General features: G+C 41.7%; 1 protein-coding gene across 3 annotated transcripts in view; it reads right to left on the bottom strand.

Moving 5' to 3' along the window:
• Nucleotides 1-8,813: 8,813 nt before the first annotated feature.
• Nucleotides 8,814-24,157, bottom strand: part of SEC11A (SEC11 homolog A, signal peptidase complex subunit) — a 48,881-nt gene continuing 33,537 nt past the window's right edge. For 2 of the 3 annotated variants that reach the window (XM_033190940.1, XM_033190939.1), the window contains exons 5-7: nucleotides 19,074-19,193; nucleotides 10,005-10,062; nucleotides 8,814-9,343 (exon numbers count right to left, since the gene is read on the bottom strand). In XM_033190940.1, the coding sequence (XP_033046831.1) occupies nucleotides 9,293-9,343; nucleotides 10,005-10,062; nucleotides 19,074-19,193 (229 nt within the window). In that variant the 3' untranslated portion in view covers nucleotides 8,814-9,292. The remainder of the gene's footprint in view (nucleotides 9,344-10,004; nucleotides 10,063-19,073; nucleotides 19,194-24,157) is intronic. The other variant, XM_033190938.1, reaches the window with a different exon arrangement.

Below are 24,157 nucleotides of genomic sequence, written 5' to 3'. Positions count from 1 at the left end.
CGTGTTAGCCAGGATGGTCTCCATCTCCTGACCTCGTGATCTGCCTGTCTCAGCCTCCCAAAGTGCTGGGATCACAGACGTGAGCCACCACACCCGGCTGACACTGTCTCTTAAAAAAAGAAAAGAGGCCGGGTGCGGTGGGAGGCCGAGGTGGGCAGATCATCTGAGGTCAGGAGTTTGAGACAAGCCATGGCCAACATGGTGAAACCCCATCTCTACTAAAAATACAAAATTACCTGGGTGTGGTAGCACATGACTGTAATCCCAGCTATCCCAGCTACTCAGGAGGCCAAGGCAGGAGAATCGCTTGAACCTGGGAGGTGAGGGCGGCAGTGAGCCAAGATCCCACCACTGCACTCCATCCTGGCAACAAGTGCAAAACTCAGCCTCAAAAAAAAAGTGGGGGAGGAGGAAGAAAGGAAGAAAGAAAGAAAGAAGGAAAGAAAGAGAAAATAAATGACAGGAAACCTAGGGTTGTCACAACAGGATGTGTAAAACAGGGGTGTTCAATCTTTTGGCTTTCCTGGGCCACACTGGAAGAAGAGGAATTGTCTTCAGCCACACATAAAATACACTAACATTAATGAGAGCCAATAAGCTAAAAAAAAAAAAAAATCACACACAAAATAATCTCTTACTGTTTTAGGAAAGCTTACGAATTTGTGTTGGGCTACATTCAAAGCTACCGGGCTGCATGTGGCCCGAGGGCTGCAGGTTGGACAGGCTTGGTATAAAATCTCTATTTTGGCAAATCTTTTGAGCACAATCTCCAACTGTATGGGCTGGGCAGATGAAGAGAAACATCCTGGGATATCGCAGGTCCTACTATTTACTTTCAGAGTGAAGAAGGGACCAGAGAACCAGGAAAACAGCAGAATCTTTAAGGGAGAATCAAGGATATTGGATACAATTTCTTAAACTCAGAGGGAACACATAGCGATTAGTTATAAAATCAGAACAGTAACCTCAAAAGGGAAATCTTTCGTAAATCAAAATTGCCAAAATACGAAACATTTTCTTTTTCTTTTTCTTTTCTTTTTCTTTTTTTGAGACAAGGTCTCGCTCTGTTGCCCAGGCTGGAGTGCAATGGCATGATTTTGGTTCACTGCAACCTCTGCCTCTCAGGCTCAAGCAATTTTCCTGTCTCAGCCTCCACTGCGTCTGGCTAACAAAATGTTTTCTTTTTTTTTTTTTTTTTTTTTTTGAGACGGAGTCTCGCTCTGTCGCCCAGGCTGGAGTGCAGTGGCCGGATCTCAGCTCACGGCAAGCTCCGCCTCCTGGGTTCACGCCATTCTCCTGCCTCAGCCTCCCACGTAGCTGGGACTACAGGCGCCCGCCACCACGCCCTGCTAGTTTTTTGTATTTTTTAGTAGAGACGGGGTTTCACCGTGTTAGCCAGGATGGACTCGATCTCCTGACCTCGTGATCCGCCCGTCTCGGCCTCCCAAAGTGCTGGGATTACAGACTTGAGCCACCGCGTCCGGCCAACAAAATGTTTTCTTTTTTTTTTTTTTTTTTTTTGAGACGGAGTCTCGCTCTGTCGCCCAGGCTGGAGTGCTGTGGCCGGATCTCGGCTCACTGCAAGCTCCGCCTCCCGGGTTCACGCCATTCTCCTGCCTCAGCCTCCCGAGCAGCTGGGACTACAGGCGCCCACCACCTCGCCCGGCTAGTTTTTTGTATTTTTTAGTAGAGACGGGGTTTCACCGTGTTAGCCAGGATGGTCTCGATCTCCTGACCTCGTGATCCACCCGACTCGGCCTCCCAAAGTGCTGGGATTACAGGCTTGAGCCACCGCGCCCGGCCCAAAATGTTTTCTTAAAGGCAATATTTAAAAAAGAGAAAATACCTACACCTAATGAGAACCTGATCATGACTCCAATGGTGGCTAAAAAACAAAGGCTGCTGATCAGCCAACTGGTGCAGTACTCAGGAAAGCTACGAAAACCTAAGGAAGTGAGAAGCCCAGGCCCAGCATTCTTAATTATTTGGGTGTAATATTCACGTATGTTAGGGGACATTTCTGTAACTGGAATGAATACTCTTTAATCTCCAAAGAGGTTTAAATGCTTGGAAATCTGCCAGAGAATCTCACTATTTCTAAGGGACTTACTAATAATCTGAGCAAATCTGCGCGAGAAAAACCTAGAGCCTCTAAAGAATTCCCAAGGGCTTTGCAATTGTGGAATTTATTGTAAATAAAAGAATTTCAATAGACTTTACAAAGGTAAAAGGACTGGGTTATGACATCCAGCATTGTGACATGGTAAAAGCAACAGACTTCAAATCTGGCTCTGCCATGCATGGACCAGAAGATCCTGGACAAATCCCTTAACTTCTTCTGGTTTCTCTCTTTTATAAAATGAAGGTCATTTAGAAGGTTCATTAGAGAAGGTAAAAACTGTTATAAACTATAAAGCACTTAGCAGAGCTCCTGGCATATTCTAAATACTATTATTAGCTGGACCTGGGAAACATAAAGCCTGCTTTAAATATGAAGCCCATCTCAGAGGGGGAGAAAGTTCCCTGGATAACAGCTATGGTGTTGACACAATAGTGCCTGACTCTGGCAAAATGCCTATTACATCAAAAATTGATAAACTAAAATGTCAGCCCATCTACCTCAACTCTTGACCAATTCCAAGAAAAAGGATTCTACACAGCATTCTATTTTGGCTTAAATAAGTTGTCAGGCTGAGAGCTTTGATCAAAGCTTGATGCTAGCCAATTTACTTACTTGCCTGACATTAAGTCTAGTTTAAATTCTTCTAGACTCCTTGAATTAAATCTGGAATACAGCTTAACAATCTAAGTAGACAGGCCAATTAAAGTAACAATTTTAGAGAAATGATTCTTAATCAAGAGTAGGTGGGGCTGGGTATGGTGGCTCACGCCTGTAATCCCAGCACTTTGGGAGGCCGAGGTGGGTGGATCACCTGAGGTCAGGAGTTCAAGATCACCCTAGCCAACATGGTGAAACCCTATCTCTACTAAAAATACAAAAATTAGCTGGGTATGGTGGTAAGCACCTGAATCCCAGCTACCTGGAAGGCTAAGACAGGAGAACTGCTTTAACTCAGGAAGCGGAGGTTGCAATGAGTGGAGACTGCTCCACTGCACTCCAGCCCAGGCAACAGAGCGAGACTCCGTCTCAAAAAAAAAAAAAAAAAAGAAAAGAGAAAGAGTAGATGGAACTTGGGCACAGTGGCACACACCTGTAATCCTCACACTTTGGGAGGCCTAGCGGGTCCTGAGGTCAGGAGTTTGAGACCAGCCTGGCCAACATGGTGAAACCCTGTCTCTACTAAAAATACCAAAAAATTAGCTGGGCGTGGTGACAGACGCCTGTAATCCCAGCTACTTGGGAGGCTGAGGCAGGAGAATCACTTGAACCCAGGAGACAGAGGTTGCAGTGAGCCATGATTGCTCCACTGCACTCCAGCCTGGGCGACAAGAGTGAAACTCCGTGTCAAAAAAAAAGAAAGAGTAGGTGGAATTTCAGAAATGCCTAAGATTGGTAGAACAAGGATAGGATATATAGCTTGAAAGTCATATTCAATATAATAATAATTGTATATGAGAAAGAAGTTATTATTGTTTCTATAATACAAACTTAAGAGAAAGCAAGATCAAATACTCTTGGCTGATGAGGATAAGAGGTTGGATATTATAGACCGGCGCGGTGGAAGAGTATTTCTCAGAATGAAGAGGAGGTATGAGATTTTTGTTTCCCAAAAGAGGCCATGAGTTTTAAGATTAAGGAACGCTGTTCTACAGGAAAGTTGAAGATTCCTAGTTTAAATGGGTAGTTGGTCTTTTGTGAAGTAACTTTTCTGCAGATGTTGCCAAACTATACCTATACTGAGGAACATTCTCTGAAATAGCTCTATCATTAGGCTAGAGGGGTTTTTGTAAAACAAAAAAAGTCATGCAGCATGGTTAAGAAGAGAAATTCCTTGGTTTTCAGATACCATTGTAAGTTTTTTCTTTTAATTTCATTTTATACCCATTCCATAAAGCACATAAATAACTAGTTTCTTCTTTGCATTAGCTGCTAAGGACTGACAGTCAAAGCTATGGATCTATTCCAGTAGACAACAGAATCTTTTGATATGTCCTGTAGGTACTAACCTCACCTCTGATTTCTTTCTTTCTTTTCTTTTCTTTTTTTTTTTTTTTTGAGATGGGCTCTTGCTCTGTCGTCCACACTGGAGTGCAGTGGCGCAATCTTGGCTCACTGCAACTTCAGCCTCTCAGGTTCAAGAGATTCTCCTGCCTCAGCCTCCCAAGCAGCAGGCATTACAAGTGATGGCTACCACGCCTGGCTAATTTATGTATTTTTAGTAGAAACGGGGTTTCACTATGTTGGCTAGGATGGTCTTGAACTCCTGACCTCAAGTGTTCTGCCCGCCTCAACCTCCCAAAGTGCTGGAATTACAGGCATGAGCCACTGTGTCTGGCCTCCTCACCTCTGATTTCATCCTTTTCTTCTCCCACATTTCTCTCAACCCTGAATTCTTCAATTTTCTACTTCAGCACATAGTACTGGAGGTATCTTTATGGAACAAGACAGTATAAATAAGTTTAAAATATGCAAAGCACTGCAGTAGGGACTAGTGGACATCAAAGGATGAATCAGAGGCTGACTGTCTTAATGCCCTCCAGGAGTTGGCCCTCTGATGGGGGAGAGAGATACACACAAGGCAAACCACTCTGAGGCCAATGTTCGAGAGGAGCACGAACAAAGTACAGGACAGTGCGGAGCAGGAAACATGACACGGACTCAGAAGCTCCATCCGGAGTAAGAAACACCCCTCTCTGGAGCTCCCTGAGCATCTCTCTATCATTGCACTTATTTTTATTTATTTACTTATTTTTTTGTGATTGCTGGAAGAATATCATTATACTTAAAATCCTATGTGGAAAAACCTGTTTATGTCCATTGGCCCTGTTAAGGTACTGAGCATGAGGGACATGGTCTTATCCGTCATCTTTGTATCCCCAGGGCCTAGCCCCAAATCTGGCACAGAGTAGATGCTCAATAAATGTCTGTTAAATGAATGAGAAAGCTTTTAGTAGGTAGGGAAGTGACCAGGCACTCCAGGCACAGTGACCAGCATAAACAAAGACAGAATGTCTGTACCATAAGACCAATGTCCAGGATGCAAAAATGTGAGCTCTGGTGAGAGTGCAGCTCGAAAAATCCTTAGGGCATAGAATGACACGTGGAAGGCAACATCTTCACCATTTTTTGGTAAGCCCTGCGCATTCTAGTTTTGATAATGCTTTTAGGTTACACAGCATTCTCTCTACGTTCAGAGAGGTTTTATTTGCTAATTGAATGACAGTAACTATGGTGGCTTTACACTCACCATAGTTGTGTGTGAAGGGTCATATTTGCTATTTTACTTCTGAAAGCCTATCTGGTATTACTTACTGTTCTAGCAGGAGACAATAGTGGTGAAGATATACCTGGCCATAAAACAACCTGAACAGACCATCCTGACTGAAAGAGCTGCTTGATGAAGGTAGACATCCATTTACCTAGCTAGAACCAGCCGGGTCATCTCTGAAGTTTAACAGTGGCAAATGTCATAAGAAGAGGCCCGGCCCTCAGATTCTGAAATCAGCCTCCCCATGTTCTGAGAGGTTAGCTGGACTTGGTAAAAGACTTATGCAAATACCAAGAAATGCACTCAGGATAACAGAGACTTTCTCTGTTCCAAGCCCTGGGTCTCTAAGAAGGAAGTCTGTGATTCCTGAAGAAACATGACAAATGACAATACTTCTGCCATAAAGAAGACATGAGAAGAGCCTAAGCCTAAGGACACATACAAAAAAGAAGGAAGCAGGATTAACAGTTAAAAATCTGGGAAGGGTACATGCTATTTAAATGTACCCGTGGACAGAGAAAGTTTTCAGATTCAAATTTAGCAAGACCAAGAAAATGTACTTACTAAATAACAGGAAAGTACAGATCACTTTAATGATTCATATGCTTTGCCTCCAAATAATAGCTCAACAACAATCCTAACTGAAGCTACTGCCTCTGGCTACAATGCATGATTATACTGAACATTTAATATATGCTGTTTCAGGCTACTGAGGAAAGACAGTACAGTGTCTATGAAATGCTCCTGTCCTGGAGGAGCTCACAATCTGCCAAGGACGTCGAGGCCATATCCACAAACTTAAATAAACAGTGTAAGGGTGGAAATGCTGAGTGACAGCAGAACTTGCGAAGATGGTAAGACTCAGATAAACAGAAATAAGATGACATAATACAAGTGGAAACACTCAGCAAAGGAGGAAAAAAAATAATACTTTTACACAACTGGTTGTGAATGAGAAAAGTGTTTTCTTTGAGATGGAGTCTTAACTGTGTCACCCAGCACCCAGGGTGGAGTGCAGTGGTGGAATCTCAGCTCACTGCAACCTCTGCCTTCCAGGTTCAAACAGTTCTCCTGCCTCTGCCTCCCAAGTAGCTGGGATTACAGGCACACGCCATCACAGCTGGCTAATTTTTGTATTTTCAGTAGAGACATGTTGGCCAGGCTGGTCTCAAACTCCTGACCTCAAGTGATCCGCCCACCTCGGCCTCCCAAAGTGCTGGGATTACAGTTGTGACCCACCACGCCCAGCCCAAGTGAGGAAAGCATTGATGTCTTCCTTCCAATAAGTGTATAAGGAGGAGGGACTGGATAGATGAAGACATAAGTACAAGGATGTTTGCACTCATAAGGATGCTTACTGTTGACAGAATTCAAAGTTTGAATTCAATGTAGGGAAAAGGTAGTATGAACACACAATTTATGGTCCAAACAAGAAGCACTTCTGAAAGTAGAAGGCAGGCTAAAACTAATTATTAATAACAGGTGGTAATTATCCAAAATAGGCACAGACTGGCACATGGCAGGGGGACCAGTACACAAGCAACAGGGAGCCACTGAATAAGTATTTCTGGATTCAGGTGATGACAATGAGAATGGAATGATGGGGTAAAATGGCAGACTTAGTACATGGCTAGATATGGTAGGGAAATGACAAATCTAGGTGAATATTCCTTCACATAAAACATGAAATTTGGAGGGGAAGTTTTCAGCAACTTGAGTTTAAAGATGGGACAATCAAGTGGAAGTGTCCAGAGGAAAACAGAGACATGGAACTAGAGCTGAGGACAGACATTGGAAATAATATAAAGAGATTGATTAGCGGGAGGTGTAAGAGCAGAGAAGTAACAGCCAAAGAGATAATCCCATTATCAATTTCTCTTTTAAAGTTTGATAGTTTTCATACTCCTCTTCAATTCCTTTCACTCACAATGGTTGAGCCCTCCCAATTCTCCACTTGCCCTGCCAAATCTCAAAGAGCTTATCACGCCACTCAATTAGCAAAGAAAACCTCTCTGGCATTTCTCACATTTGCAAAAAGCTTTTAGGATATATTTGCTAATAAAATCTCCCATTTTAAGTCTTATGTTTAGCACCAGACAAGATAAAAATTGGGAATATAATACCCCTCCCCACAAGTAATCTTTTTATTTTTGGCTAATGGAGTGATTCAAATAGTATTAAATGATTTGATTACCTTTTCAGAGAAATTTAGTTGTTGCTTGTATCCAGCAAAGGAGGAAAAATAATACTTACTCAGGCAAGCTAGGATCACAGAGAACCCTAAGATCCCAACCTTGGCCAGCAAAGCACACTGCTTCTCCCCTAGAGTAGTCCTAGAAAGGCTGGCACAAAAACCAGTGTACTGATTAGGCTGAGCAGTGAACTGCATCTTCCACAGGTGATAAGGGGGGAAAAACGGAATAAATGGCAATTTTCTGCCATTCCACACAGGGAATGTTCAGCTTCTGGTTCATGAGAAAATACAAGTACTACATAAGCCTCACAGACAGGTTCAAAAAAGCATTTGTTAGCAATGATTTGCCAAGTTTCATACTCCGTTGAGAATATTAAGAGCCCATATCCAAAGTTGGAAGGCTAAAGCCTGGTTAATGGGTTTAGGGAAGTACTATTCTCCACAGGGGAGGGCTTCAGAAGAGTAATTGTCCCCGTTCTCATGCCATTAGCATTACTGCATAGACTGATCTCCACTGCAGTTGAACAAATAATAGAAACTGTTCAAGTGGCCTAACACAGACAACTCACTTTAAGACTTCACATTAATACAACAAGAGAACAAATAGAATTAAGAGTATTTGGTGCTCAAAAGATATTTACTCTATACTCCCTATTTCCCTCACTGCCTTGATATTAAAAGAAAACATACAATTGGGTTGTGCACTCACTACTTTAAACTGCCTGCTTTAAGTCTGCATTAGAGAAATGCAAAGTCAGGCACTTGAGAGAACAGCTTCAGACAAATGAGAGTTTAAAGACACCAAGCAGAATGCTTGTCCTCCAGCCCTTTCCTCTGCCTCTAGATGCTAACACACTCTTGCCATGGTGGAGAAAGGGCTGAGAATATCTCAAGTGTAGAAAGGGTTATGACTTTTTATAACCAAGTGAGATTTTCTGAACCTCTCAGCAACACTAGCTGGGTTTATACACATCTGAGTCATGGGAAGAATCAATTTTATGACTAAGAGATTTCCTATGAATGTCAGTGGCTACTTTTGCTTCACACACACACACACGCGTGCACGCGCGCAAAACGGAAAAACAAAAAAACCAGTTGTTAGTATCAGAGCAACCTTCTTAGCTGAAGGACTGTTCACACTAAGCCTTTATATCTCCCAAGGGTTACTAAGAACCAGCCAAGGAAGGCAGATTTCGGAAGCTTTCCAAACAAACACAATTCAGGGATAAGGGGTTCAATGTGCAAAGTCTTTTATTTAAAATTTTAAAAGTTAAGACTTACGACCACCTCAGTATATGCCATTCCTATTAGAAGGAGGTATGACGGTTTCAAACTCATGCAGAGCTGCATTTTCATTTACAAGTCTCTGTAGGCACTTTAGAAGTGAAGCTTGGCTTCAAAATACAAACACTGGGGGCTTTGGCTCAACCTTTTAATATAAAAAAATTCACTGATGTACAAAAATGTGAAAGTGTGACAATGACAATTATGAAATTCTGTGACTGAAAGTCCCCTCAAGTGCACTCTGTGGTGCACATGCGCCCGCCCACACAAACTCTGGCGTGGAAACATAAACTAATGCAAACCAGTGCTACCAAGGAGCACCAACACGTGTGTTCTCCATTCCACCAATCACAGACCAGTATCTACTCCAAACATCCAGTAACGAAAAGTATGGCATCTTCCCAGGAACAGCAAGGCAGGTTTCTTACTCACGATGAACCAGCACAAATAAACCCAGCAAAAAGAGCACTGCATACTAGAAAATAAACACAGAACCACACGTCAGAGAAGCGTTGAAAAGTTCAGGGGTTCTTAGAGTTAATTAATAAACTGGTCTTTGTGAATATATTACTAAACTATCCAATTATTCTTTCATCTTTTAACTGTAATCCATTTAAAAGTTTCCAATACTAAGCAAAAGATCACATTTCTTTAAATAATTTTCTTTCTTTTTTTTTTTTTTTGAGACAGAGTCTCACTTTGTCACCCAGGCTGGAGTGCAGCAGCAACCTCCATCTGCCATATTCAAGCAATTCTCATGCCTCAGCCTCCCCAGTAGCTGGGATTACAGGCATGTACCACCACACCTGGCTAATTTTTTTGTATTATTAGTAAAGACAGGGTTTTGCCATATTGAACAGGCTGTTCTTGAACTCCTGACCTCAGGTGATCTGCCTGCCTCAGCCTCCCAAAGTGCTGGGATTACAGGTGTGAGCCACTGCACCCAGGCTAATAATTTTTTTTTTTTTTTTTAATAGACACGGGGTTTCACTATGTTGCCCAGGCTGGTCATGAACTCCTGGGCTCAAGCAATCCACTCACCTTGGCCTCCCAGAGTGCTGGGATTACAGGCGTGAGCCACCGCACCTGGCCCAAAAGATTACATTTTTAATAAAACAAATAATACAGGCCCTTACCTTAAATTTAGGATAGTCATTCATGAGGATCGTCACAATTCCAATATAAGGAACAAATCTAAAACAAACAAAAAAACTGATTATCACAGAATTTCCGATGTAAAGCAGCTGCTGTCATCCACTGAATATTATCAATATCTTCTATAGAATACTAATTTTCAATTCACAAAGTTCATTTCTGTATACTGCCCTATTTGATCCTTTCAAAAGCCCAAGTGATAGTAAAGTTAGGAATATCACCATTTTAGAGATGAGGAAACAGATGATCATGCCCAAGGTACACGGCTTGTGTGTGGCAGAACCAGCACCAGATAGATCCAAGGTCTCAGATCTCCAGGTGGTGACTCTAATGCTACATATTGATATACTGCTAGGGGCTAGGTTTATCATCATAACCTTCAAGCAGCTGTCAATCTAGCTAGGGAGACAAAGCAAGCACAGCCAGAATATTACAAAGTACTTCATGTTAAGTGGCCAAAAAGTGAGTGTAAGAGTTCACTATAGTACTTAGGATTTCACCACCTTCTCATTTGTTAACCACCTGTAATCTGTGTTTGGTCCTATTAATCTTGAAACTGTTCTAGAACGGTTTTCATCACCATATGTAGCAAACCAGTCTCAACCCCCATATTCCTTTCCATCGTGGCACCATTTGACTTTCATGACCACAAATATGCTCTGGAAATTCCTCCTCCTTGGTTTCTTAATGTACCACAAATTTGTTTCTTCACCTACGTCTTTGGTTGCTACACCTTCTTTTCACTAGCTCTTTCTAATTCCTCATGCCCCTAAAGTTTTTCCCCTCAACTAAGCAAAACCACCTGTTATATGATCTTACAACACCTGATACATTTCCTTTGAGGTCTTTATAACAATTATCATACTTTTACTAAATAATTAGTTGTACGACAGATTCTATACATGTCTGTCTCCCCTACTAAACTAGAAGCTCTGTAAGGGCAACAATGATGCCCATCTTGTTCCCCCTGTACCCTCAAGGCCAACATAGTACCTTACACATAGGAGATATCCAGTATATCCTGCCTGATTGAATGTCTGAATGTCCGGGCCTCTTCTTTTTGCTCTCTCTTGGGGAAATCCTATTTTCTCCCAGGGCTTAAATTCCTCTCCATGCAAAAGACTACTTTGACATCATAAGAATTCAGGGCAGAAAGAGAACATTAGCAGGGTACCATCGATGTGAGTGGAAGAGGTGGTTAGCAAATGTAAAACTTTCTTCTTTATCCTCCTCTTCTCTTGCTGGACTCCAGAGCGGACTGGCAATATTGTACTAAGCTAGAGCCTGTCATAGGGAGGCTGAGCTGAAGTGGAGGCTGACCTTTGCACACTTTAAAATTGCCCAGATACTTTTATTCAGCGTACCTACCTACAATCTTTGCACCATGCCAAAGACAGCACAAATAGAAATTACCTCCCACATAATATCTACACCATCAAAGCCTTAGGCAAACTTGAACACACATTTTGTTTCGGACACATTTCATTTCCCTTTAAGAACTCCCTCACTTCTGTCTCTTGTCCTCACCCCTCCCTGCTCCTCTCCCTTCTGGCAGGATCACTGAGACCTGTCTCTCCTGCCTCAACCCTAAACTCCCACTGGTGTTTCTTAAAGCCTAGACCTCCCCTGTCACAAACGCTTGATGGCTTGTTAAAAATGCAGATTCTTGACTGGGCACAGTGGCTCATGCCTGTAATCCCAGAACTTTGGGAGGCTGAGGCAGGTGGATCACGAGGTCAGGAGATCAAGACCATCCTGGTCAACATGGTGAAACCCTGTCTCTACTAAAAATATAAAAATTAGCTGGGCATGGTGGTGCATGCCTGTAATCCTGGCTACTCGGGAGGCTGTGGCAGCAGAATCGCTTGAACCCGGGAGGTGGAGGTTGTACTGCGCCATGATTGCGCCACTGCATGCCAGCCTGGCACAGAGCGAGACTCTGTCTCAAAAAAAAAAAAAAAAAAAAAATTGCAGATTCTTATATCTTTCCCAGATCGACTGAGTCAGGGAATTTCTGAAAGGTGGGGCCAAATGATGCTCCTGCACATCAAAATTCAAGAAGCACAATTTTAGTGTGAGATGCACATATAGGTGTGTGATGGCAAATAATATCCCTTCTTAGGGTTCATGCTTTCATCTCAACCCCTGGGATCTCCAAGAGCTGAAAAGTAACAGTTGTTAAAGAACGGCATGGCTAAGCTCTAAGAGGATGAATAGAGATTTTCTATATTTTTTATATATTTTATATATATATATATATAATATATAATTTTTCCTTTTTAGTGCAGTAACTGTTATTTCTTTTGTCCCATTTTTAACACTTCCATAAAAGAAATAGCTTTCAGTGAAAGTAAATCACCTAATTTAAGAACATAAAGGCAAATGCCTCACAGTAAAGTACAGATTAAGAGCTATAAAAGCATCTGATTTCTACTAAGACATTAAGCTGCCAATTCTGATCTGATGATCAATAAGCAGCCATTCTCATACACAGAGACTCTGTTACTTCCATGCAATGATATCTATGCCCAAAGAACCACATCCTTGGCTCCCAGCAACCACATAGGCTGCTTGTGAATGATCCATGTAATTTTTTTTTTAATTTTTATTTTTTTGAGACATGGTCTTACTTACCAGGCTAGAATGCAGTGGTGATCATAGCTCACTACAGCCTTGAACTCCTGGGCTCAAGCAATCCTCCCACCTGAGCCTCCCAAGCAGCTGGGACTACAAGCGCACACCACCATGCCTAGCTAATTTTTAAAATTTTTTGTAGAGACAGCATCTCACTACATTGCTCAGGCTAGTCTCAAACTCCTGGGCTCAAGTGGTTCTCCCATCTTGGCCTGTTAAAGTGCTGAGATTACAAGCATGAACCACCACACACAACCTGAAACTTTTTTTTTAAGGTTGGCTTTTCTTTGCCCACTATCAGTGAAATGAAAGTAACTTGGTCTTTAGGAGTAATATAAGCAAGATCTAAGGATGCCAGAATATGATGAGGCCGTCCAAAGTCAAACGACAGGTTTAATTATCTGTGCCACTGTTACCCTCCATGGACAGAGATAAGCAGAGTTGATAATAAAGTGCACAGCACTGCTATCATCAGTCATCTTAAATTCAAACCATTTGCAGCTTTTGCCTATTCTGCTCAGATAAACTTACGTGCTAAAGCAGAGTTGCTAATAAGCAGGAGGTTTAAAATAAGTAAAATAAATGCCATCCACAAAGCCAACTCCAACACCAGCCTGTGCCAAGTTAATATCTAGAAGGCAAAATGCATTTCATATAGTTAAATACATTTCCCTGGGAATTCTTGGGATCACAGGTACTGCTGAGGAAGTAGCCTCAGAAGAAAGCACTGTCTCCTGATGCTCATAGAGATTATTAGACAAAAGGCCAAACAAACAGTAAAGAAAAGATACCACAAAAAATAAGAAGAGACCCCAGCACAATTCTGTCAAATATCAAAAGGGGTCTATATCTGGGAAGTCTAGAATCCAGGAGCCAACTAAATGAGAGAGTAAGAGAATATGCAATGACCAGAAAAGGATCATCTTGTTTCTAGAATGACTTGTTTCAAGTAAGAAGTACATTCAAAAAGTCTTATCCATAAAACTGATTTCAGTTAACAGAGAGCTCAATTACTCTACTCCTTCCTTATATTTTTTTAATTCTTCTTTCCATTGTCAACATTTCTGTTCCCCGATCCTCTGCCAATCTTTCAACCTTTTCTCCTGCTGCTTTCTGCTCCTTGTTGACTAATGGGTGCTCTTGAATTTTTCAACTTCCTGAGTTTAGAAAGAAATCACCTCTATTAATACTTAATTGGTTCAGTATTAGTTTCATTTTCTAAAATTGTTTTTATTACATGCTACAACATGAATAAGCCTTAAAAACATTATGCTAGGTGAAAAGAAGCTGGACACAAAAGATTACATATTGTATGATTCTGCTTACATAAAAAGTCCAGAATAGGCAAACGCACAGACAGAAAACAGATTAGTGGCTGTCAGGGGCTACAGGAAGTAGAGGATGGGGAGTGACTGCTAATGAGTACAAAATTTTATTTTTGGGGTGACAGAAATGTTCTGGAATTAGATAGTGGTGATGGTTGCACAATCTTGTGAATGTACTGAAACCCACTGAATTGTAGTCTTTAAGATGGTGAATTTTATATTCTAATATATGTGAATTACATCTCAATAAAAAAATTTTAAAATTATTTTAATTTAGAGCCTTAGGACTCAACATAAAATTTTTTTAGCGTGCAGCTGTTAAAAATAAGAGAGAGAGACCAGCCTGGCCAACATGGTGAAACCCCATCTCTACTAAAAATACAAAAAATTAGTTGTTTCTACTAAAAATACAAAAAATTAGCTGGGCGTGGCAGCACACACCTGTAATTCCAGCTACTCGGGAGGCTGAGGCAGGATAATCCCTTGAACCTGGGAGGTAGAGGTTGCAGTGAGCCGAGATTGTGCCATCGCACTCCAGCCTGGGCAACAAGAGCAAAACTCTGTCTCAAAAAAAAAAAAAGCATAAAGGAGGCCAGGCACAGTGGCTCACACCTGTAACCCCAGGACTTTGGGAGGCCAAGGTGGGAGGACTGCTTGAGCCCAGGAGTTCAAGACCAACTTGGGCAACACAGGGAGAACCAATCTCTACAAAAATTTAAAAAATTAGCCAGGTGTGATGGCATGCACCTGTGATCCTAGCTACTGAGAAGGCTGAGGTGGGAGGATTGCTTGGGCCTAGGAGGCAGAGGTTGCAGTGAGCCACAATTGTGCCACTGCATTCCAGCCTGGGTGATAAGAGTGAGACGCTGTATCAAGAAAAAAAAAGCATGAAGACATATGTGCTACAGTAACAGACTTGCCTGTGGAAAAGCTCTATTCTCAAGATTTGGGTACAGCCTGACTTTGAAATACCAGTTTAGTGTTTTATAAACACAATTTCCACAAAAGAAAGTGTTACATTCCATTATATGTCAAGCTCAGTAGAGGTACAATAAATGGAAAGTAAATTTATATAGCTAAGATTCTGTGCTCCTGCTGTTCATGTCTTAGTTATTTTTTTTTTTTTCTACAGAAACTTCCTTAATGCAGAGAGTACCAGACTATTACATTTTTTTTTTTTTGAGACGGAGTTTCGCTCTGTCGCCCAGGCTGGAGTGCAGTGGCCGGATCTCAGCTCACTGCAAGCTCTGCCTCCCGGGTTTACGCCATTCTCCTGCCTCAGCCTCCCGAGTAGCTGGGACTACAGGCGCCCGCCACCTCGCCCGGCTAGTTTTCTGTATTTTTTAGTAGAGACGGGGTTTCACCGTGTTAGCCAGGATGGTCTCGATCTCCTGACCTCGTGATCCGCCCGTCTCGGCCTCCCAAAGTGCTGGGATTACAGGCTTGAGCCACCGCGCCCGGCGACTATTACATTTTTTAAGTAAAAGCTACAAAATGGTCTATATTTTCAATGTTGGGATTTTAAAAATAGCATTAAATAGTGTGGAATTTTTTCTTGATGGAGTCCCGCTCTGTCGCCCAGGCTGGAGTGCAGGGGCGCGATTTGGCTCACTGTAAGCTCCGCCTCCTGGGTTCACGCCATTCTCCTGTCTTAGCCTCCAGAGTCACTGGGACTACAGGTGCCCGCTACCATGCCTGGCTAATTTTTTTGTATTTTTAGTAGAGACAGGATTTCATCGTGTTAGCCAGGATGGTCTCGATCTCCTGACCTAGTGATTTGCCTGCCTCAGCCTCCCAAAGTGCTGGGATTACAGGCATGAGCCACTGTGCCCGGCCAGAATTTTTTCAAAAATTGTCCAGAAGACAAGTTACTTGAGTGAAAGCACATCTCCTCTAACCTTTCGTAGGATGATGCATCTTTTACCCAAGCAATGGGCCAGAGTGAGTAGACAGAGCTGTAATGAACACTTAAGAATCGAGACCCAGGCTCGGTGTGGTGGTTCACGCCCGTGGTACCAGCACTTTAGGAGACTAAGGCAGGCAGGTCACTCGAAGCCAGGGGTTTCAGACCAGCCTGGCCAACATGGTGAAAACCCATCTCTACTAAAAATAGAAAAAATCAGCCAGGAGTTGTGGCATGCACCTGTAATCCCAGCTACTTGGGTGGCTGAGACATGAGAATCATTTGAACCTGAGAGGCGGAGGTTGCAGTGAGCTGAAGATTGCTCCACTGCACTCCAGCCTGGGCAACAGAGCAAGACTCTCCAGCCTGGGCAAAAGAGCAAGACTCTGCCTCAGAAAAAAAGAAGAAGAAGAAAAAAGAAGACTCAGATAAAGGAACACTCAGTTGTACTGGCAGGAGCATAAATGAAACAGGCTTGGCAAAATTTGTCAAAAGCCTTAACATATGAGTATGCTTCACCCAGTAATTCCACTTCTAGGAATTTATTCTGAAGAATGGTTGGGCAGAAATGCTGAGATACACGTAACAAGGATGTTTATCATAACATTGTTCACAATAAAAAAAGCTGGAAATAATCAGAATACCTAACAAAAGGAGACTGACTGAATAAAATCTATCTGTATATTCATAGGATACAGTATATGGTCTTTCCATACAGTGGAATAGCAGACAGCTTTGAAAATGATGATATGATGGTAAATATATTGATTTGTAAATATGTAGTGATTTTTTGGGTAAAAAAGGGTTATAAGACACTGTGACCACTCTCCTTTCATACACAAAATGCATTTATATTTGTATAAATATGTACATACTAGGGCTGAGTGCCACACAATTCATGCCTGTAATCTCAGCACTTTGAGAGGCCAAGACAGGCGGATCACTTGAAGTTGGGAGTTTGAGACAGTCTGGCCAAAAAATCGAGACCCCGTCTCTACTAAAAATACAAAAAATTAGCTGGGCGTGGTGACACACACCTGTAATCCCAGCTGCTCGGGAGGCTGAGGCACGAGAATCTTTTAAACCCAGGAAGCAGAGGTTGCACTGAGCTGAGACCATGCCACCCGCACTCTAGCCTAGGTGACAGAGCAAGACTCTGGTCTCAAAAAAAAAAAAAAAAGGCAAAAAAATGTACATATTAATATTTTTATCTCTACACATAAAGGCTAATATAATGCAAACCAAAAACTTAATAAATATTTATGGAGATCAAGAAAAAGGAGATAAGAAGTGACTTTGCTTTTTGATTATTGATATTTCCTTTATGTTTCTACATGAATCTGTACATTTATAATCTGAGGAAAAACAAAAAGGCTCAAAGAGATTGGTGAGTTTAAATAACCACATTAGCAGCATCTTGGGAACTGAGGAAGATGGGGACTAGTATTTCTCAGAAGCACTGATGACCTAATTTGGATTATAAAAGTATTTTTAGCTCCATCAAAGGAAAAGTTCTTTAAAGTGGGGACATACTAAAAAAACAACAGGCTGGGCGTGGTGGCTCAAGCTTGTAATCCCAGCACTTTGGGAGGCCGAGACGGGCGGATCACGAGGTCAGATCAAGACCATCCTGGCTCACACGATGAAACCCCGTCTCTACTAAAAAATACAAAAAACTAGCTGGGCGAGGTGGCAGGCGCCTGTAGTCCCAACTACTCGGGAGGCTGAGGCAGGAGAATGGCGTAAACCCAACAGGCGGAGCTTGCAGTGAGCTGAGATCCGGCCACTGCACTCCAGCCTGGGCGACAGAGCGAGACTCCATCTCAAACAACAACAACAACAACAACAACAGCCCTGCAGCAGGCAAAGCACAATGATACCTGTTCTGATCTGATCTCTTTGGCCCCAAACTGAGCATCTCTCATGCTGTAACTAAGGAAGCTTTCACTTAGCAACTCATACTTCCTTCTCTGTGGTAACTGCGTTTCTCAGGCCTGTTTATTGGTGTAATAACTCTATATCCATACAGTCTGTTCTAGGTCAAAAGGAGCAGAGGTTCTGATAGTGGCAAAAGTGCCATGTGGCATCTAACTAGTGAGAATTAGCAACTATCCATTTCACAAATGTTATGCTAGTAATTTTTGTATGATGGTTAAGGTGGACTATGCAGCCAGCCACTTAGGATCATGAGTGTAATCTTAGATACATAACCTAACTCATTTACATTTCCTCATCTGTAGAATGGGAATATTAGGGTTGTTCTGAGGTTAAAATGTGGTAATACTTGTAAAGCACTTAGAATGAGTCTGGTACACAATAAGCCCTAATAAACGTGAGTTACTGTTAATACTATTAATAACATTAAGGGAGCAACAATGCCATACTTCCTTAATACTAACAACTTACAATTCCTGTCCTCCACTGAACTGTTCTCCTGATAAAATCTGAAACAAACAGGCTTAATATAACTTTTTAATTTCATTCAACCTCATCAATTTCAAGACTAGAAATATTATGGATTAAATTAATATGATAAAACTAATTTGGATGAACACTTTGAGTTGCTGACTCAGTACTTCTTAAGAAATATAAATTTGTGGTGAAACCCCATCTCTACTAAAAAATACAAAAATTAGCCAGGCATGGTGGCGGGTGCCTGTAATCCCAGCTACTCGGGAGGCTGAGGCAGGAGAATCGCTTGAACCCAGGAGGTGGAGGTTGCAGTGAGCTGAGATCGTGCCATTGCACTCCAGCCTGGGTGACAGAACAAGACTCCATCTCAAAAAATCAGAAAAAAAAAAAAAATGTAAGTTTCATGAGGCAGGATTAATAGTGCTCTAGACCCCCAGAGCCTAGCATAGTATGGACATAAGAGCACATGGAAGGTGCCCAATATTTCTTGAGTGAACCAAATAAGTAAACACATTTTTAAAAAATTATCACATCCAATTCACCATCTCATCACTAGTATTCTATTCTTTTATTGCACCCCAGTTCCTTACCTCTGGGGTAGTATACCTGAAATTTTAGACACTTTTTAAGAAGCAAAATTTTCAAAGGACACAATGGTGATTTGGTGGAACCAGAACCAAATCTCCATATTCAACTGTGTATGATCAAATAATATGATTGAGAGGGCCACACTTCAAGTGATATAAAAAGTTTGAGATGCTCCCCTCTATACTTACCCCCTGGCTCTCCCCACGACATCTTTTTTCTCTAGCCAATGTTGTCCTTGTTTATAGAGGCCTCGGTCATCAACTGCATTATTATCTCCTTTGGTCAAAAACTTGATATGCCCATTTTGCCTTAAAAGAGTAGAGGAAACCCAAGTCATCAAATACCTTCATGGCATTTAAAGCACAAAATCTGTTCTTGTTAACCAAAAATGTTTGTGGCATTGGGCTATCTTATCACCATTCTAGTGCTGAAATAATTATTTATGGAGCTATACGAATGTTAATAGCTGTGTTGTTTATAAACGACTAAAAGCAAACTAAAGATCCAATATTAAGGAGGTCAAATATTATGTAAGCATTAAAATAATGGTATAGAAGAATATTTAATGACAAAATTGCACAAATGTTATTAAGTGAAGAATACAAAATAGCATGTTTAGTACAATCTCATTTTTATATTAAAATATATACACACTACCAATTTTCTGGAAGCACAAAGAGCAAAGGAACACAATAAACTATCTCACAGGATATAATTGGCAAGATACAGACTATGGGAAGCTACAGAATAACCCAGTTTCTCCAACTAATGACTTGCAAGGAACAAAGAAAGTTAGGGAAGTAACCTACAGATTAAACAACAGATGGCCAGGCTCAGTGGCTCATGCCTGTAATCCCAGCACTTTGGGAGGCCGAGGCAGGTGGATCACCTGAGGTCAGGAGTTCAAGACCAGCCTGGCCAACATGGCGAAACCCTGTCTCTACTAAAAATACAAAAATTAGCTGGGCGTGGTGGTGGGCGCCTGTAGTCCCAGTTACTCAGGAGGCTGAGGCAGGAGAATCGCTTGACCCGGGAGGCGGAGGTTGCACTGAGCTGAGATCATGCCACTGCACTCAAGCCTGGGCAACAGAGCGAGACTCCATGCCAAGCAAAAAAAAACAAGAGACTATAAAGCCACATCAACTAATTGCACCTGAGGACTTTATCTGGCTCCAGAAAGTTATGACACAATTGGGGATTTGAACAAATATCAAAAACTTGATGATACTAAAGAATTGTTTGGCCAGGCGCAGTGGCTCACTCCTATAATCCTAGCACTCTGAGAGGCCAAGGTGGGTGGATCACTTGAGCCCAGGAGTTCAAGACCAACCTGGGAAACATGGCAAACAAAAAATACAAAAAAGTTAGCCGAGCATGATGGTGTGCACTTGTGGTCCCAGCTGAAGTGAGAGGATCACCTGAGCCTGGGGAGACTGAGGCTGCAGTGAGCTGTGATCACATCACTGCACTCTAGCCTTGGAGACAGAGTGAGACACTGTCTCAAATAACAAATAATAACAACACAGGAGGCGAAAGAGGTGGGAGTAGAGAAGGAGCAGAATTGACTATATATTAATCATCACTGGGACAGTGATGATAGATACATGGGGGTTCCTTATACTCTTCTGTGCATGTCAGAAACTCTCCAAATTCAGAAAATAAAAGCAAAAAAAAAGGTATTAGACAAGATCTAAAATAAAACAGACCAATGTATAAACAGATCAGTGGATAAACAGTGGCTATCTATGGTTTTCTTTAGATTACCTTTATCTTCTTTTTTCTCCAACAAACATGAGTTACTTTTATATTAGGAAAAAATGTTAGCTTTAAAAGAAGAAATATCTCAATTCTTCAGATATGCCACGGTTTATAGGAATAGTATTTTGTTTTTTTGTTTTGTTTTGTTTTGTTTTGTTTTGAGACAGAGTCTCACACTATTGCCCAGGCTGGAGTGCAATGGCGTGATCTCGGCTCACTGCAACCTCCGCCTCCTGGATTCAAGCTATTCTCCTGCCTCAGCCTCCCAAGTAGCCAGGATTACAAGTGCCCACCACCACACCCAGCTAATTTTTTGTATTTTTCGTAGAGACAGAGTTTCACCATGTTGGCCAGGCTGGTCTCAAACTCCTGACCTCGTGATCTGCCCACCTCGGCCTCCCAAAGTGCTGGGATTACTGGCATGAACCACTGTGCCTGGCCAGGAATAGCATTTGCTTGATCAGAAAATTATTAGTTTAATTCTACTAAAGAACCATGAAGTTTCTAGTAATTTTAAAATTTAATTGAAAGCAAAGTATATTTTACAGTTGATAAAGCCTAGCTGAAAATTAATTCAAGTGCATTTGGATTGACCACTGCAGTAAAAGGAAGAAAATTAGCTTCAGGTTTCTATGGGCTAATATCCACTTAGATTCTAAGTCAGAAACTGGCTCACTAGATGTTAAATCTGCAGAGGAAACTAATTTGGGAGGTGTTGCAAACACCAAAGATGGTTAAGTGCAAACAGTCACATTAAAAATAAGATTCCAGTTAGAAAAAATGCAAATATATAGGGAAAAATAATCTGTAGCTGACAATTCAGTAAGTGAATAAAGGAAAAATTCTAAAGAGTAAAAGAGGACAGGTGCTAGGAGGGGCTCACTGCAAGAGTGAAAGTCAGGAGCAGCAGGAAGGAAAAGTGAATTCAACCCAGAAAACAATACCAACTCCACACATGCAAAAAAGGCAAATCAGATATGAGGAGATAAAACCCAGGAAATGGGGAACTCCCCAGAAAAAGGAAAGGGTGCTAGAGAGATCTGGACTATTCCCAAAGACTTGATTTGCTGGCAAAACAAACAAACAAATATACTAATGCACCCAATTTCCCCTTCTGGGATGTAATCAGGAGACACCACTATAGCTTTTTTGAAAAAGCATAGATATCCTTCATCTACTTAGTGGTGAAACAAATATTCTCTGGTGGCAACCAGCTCTTATTAGACTTATTTTTTATTTTTTTGAGATGGAGTTTCACTCTTGTCACCCAGGCTGGAATGCAACGGCGCAATCTTGGCTCACTGCAACCTCTGCCTCCCGAGCAGTGGGGATTAAAGGCGTGTACCACCACACCCAGTTAATTTTTATATTATTAGTAGAGACAGGGTTTCACCATGTTGGTCAGGCTGGTCTGGAACTCCTGACCTCAGGTGATCTGCCCTCCTCGGCCTCCCAAAGTGCTGGGATTACAGGCGTGACCCACTGCACCTGATCTTACTAGACATATTAGGTCCTACTCCAGCATTTCATAAGGCATAGGCTCAAAATACTGAGTGAAGGCATATTTACATAGGATTTTTCCCTTGCTGGAACAAGGACTAAATATTTAATATTATCTACTTCTAGGGAGATCAAAGAGTTTAGAATTTAATTCACCCATCATAATACTGTGAAATTAGGAAGAAGGAAATACCACTTTACAGATGAGAAAAAATAAGACCCCAAAAGCTAAATGGGTACAGAATAATATATCCATCTGCATGGGAAAAGCAAAGCTAAGGATTAAGTCACCCAATGGTAAAATTTATCTTTCCAAATATTTAATCACATGCCAGTGTTCAATATTATCCAATTATAATATTTCCTGATATGGTTTGGCTGTGTCCCTACCCAAATCTCATCTTGAACTGGAGTTCCCATAATTACCATGTGTCATGGGAGGGACCCAGTGGGAGATAATTGAGTCATGGGGCAGGTCTTTCCCAAGCTGTTCTTGTGATAGTGAATAAGTCTCATGAGATCTGATGGTTTTATAAATGGGAGTTCCCCTGCACATGCTATCTTGCCTGCCGACATGTACGACATGCCTTTGCTTCTTCTTTGCCTTCTGATTGTGAGCCCTCCCCAGCCATGTGGAACTGTGAGTCCATTAAACCTCTTTCCTTTGGTATGTCTTTATTAGCAGCATGAGAACAGACTAATACACCTCCCATAGGATGAACTTACTAAATGCATACATTTTGAATATTATTTGTCCCCATATTTAAGTGCAATGTTAATACTATTAAACCAAATGGGGCTGGGTGCGGTGGCTCACGCCTGTAATCCAGCACTTTGGGAGGCATAGGTGGGTGAATCATTTGAGATCAGGAGTTCAAGACCAGTCTGGCCAGCATGGTGAAACCCTGCCTTTACTAAAAATACAAAAATTAGCTGGGCATGGTGGCAGGCGCCTGTAGTCCCAGCTACTCGGGAGGCTGAGGCAGGAGAATTGCTTCAACCCAGGAAGCAGATGTTGCAGTGAGCCAAAATCGCACCATGCGCTCCAGCCTGGGCGAAAGAGCGAGACTCCATCTCAAAAAACAAAAAAACAAAAAAACAAAAAACCCAAATGGTAACTACGACCAGGTATTTCAGTCTCCACAAAAGAAAAAAGAAAATTGAAATTTTCTGAATATTAACAGGGTCTGTTATCTACACAGGCCTGCAAGTTGAAGGTATCTCAAGAGTCTGAAATAAATCACCAAAAATCCCAGATTATAAGTACCATATTTAAAATCATCAGAATTCTTACACAATTATTTTAAAAATTTAAGGATTTTCCAATCAATACATTATCTGTCTATGAATCTGCCCAGAAACAGTTTTAAACTGAAGTCTATGACTCATTCAATTTCTTTTTCTTTTTTCTTTTTTTGAGGTAGAATCTTACTCTGTTGCCCAGGATAGAATAAAGTGGCATGATCTCGGCTCACTGCAGCCTCAACCTCCTGGGCTCAAGTGATCCTCCTACCTCAGCCTCCTGAGCAGCTGGGACTACAAGTGCACACCACTGTGCCTGAGTAATTTTTTTTTTTTTTTTGTATTTGTAGAAACAGGGTTTCACCATCTGGTCTAGATGCCCAGGCTGGTCTAGCGCTCCTGTGCTCAAGCACTCCACCCGCCTCAGCCTCCCAAAGGGCTGGGATTACAGGCATGAGTCACCACGCCCAGGCAAACTCACTCAATTTCAAAGAACCATAAATAAAAATGGAGAAATTTTCCTCCAGCTTAAACAAGGCCTGAGCTCAGTTTGATTCTCTCTGATATATTTAGGGGAAAGTTGGTTCAGCTTTGCTCACAACAGGCAATGCTGAGAATGAACAACACAAATCCACTTTGAGAATCTGGAAAACACTATCTGTACTGAATAAACCTCTATAATTCCAAAATAAATTTCTTTTTTTTTTTTTTTTGAGATGGAGTCTCACTCTGTCACTCAGGCTAGAATGCAGTGGCGTGATCTCAGCTCACT

The sequence above is a fragment of the Trachypithecus francoisi genome, unplaced genomic scaffold, assembly GCF_009764315.1.
Source record: "Trachypithecus francoisi isolate TF-2019V2 unplaced genomic scaffold, Tfra_2.0 Lachesis_group3, whole genome shotgun sequence".
NCBI lineage: Eukaryota > Metazoa > Chordata > Mammalia > Primates > Cercopithecidae > Trachypithecus > Trachypithecus francoisi.
Note: the sequence above shows the minus strand (reverse complement) of the source record. Positions and strands in the feature narration are given on the sequence as shown.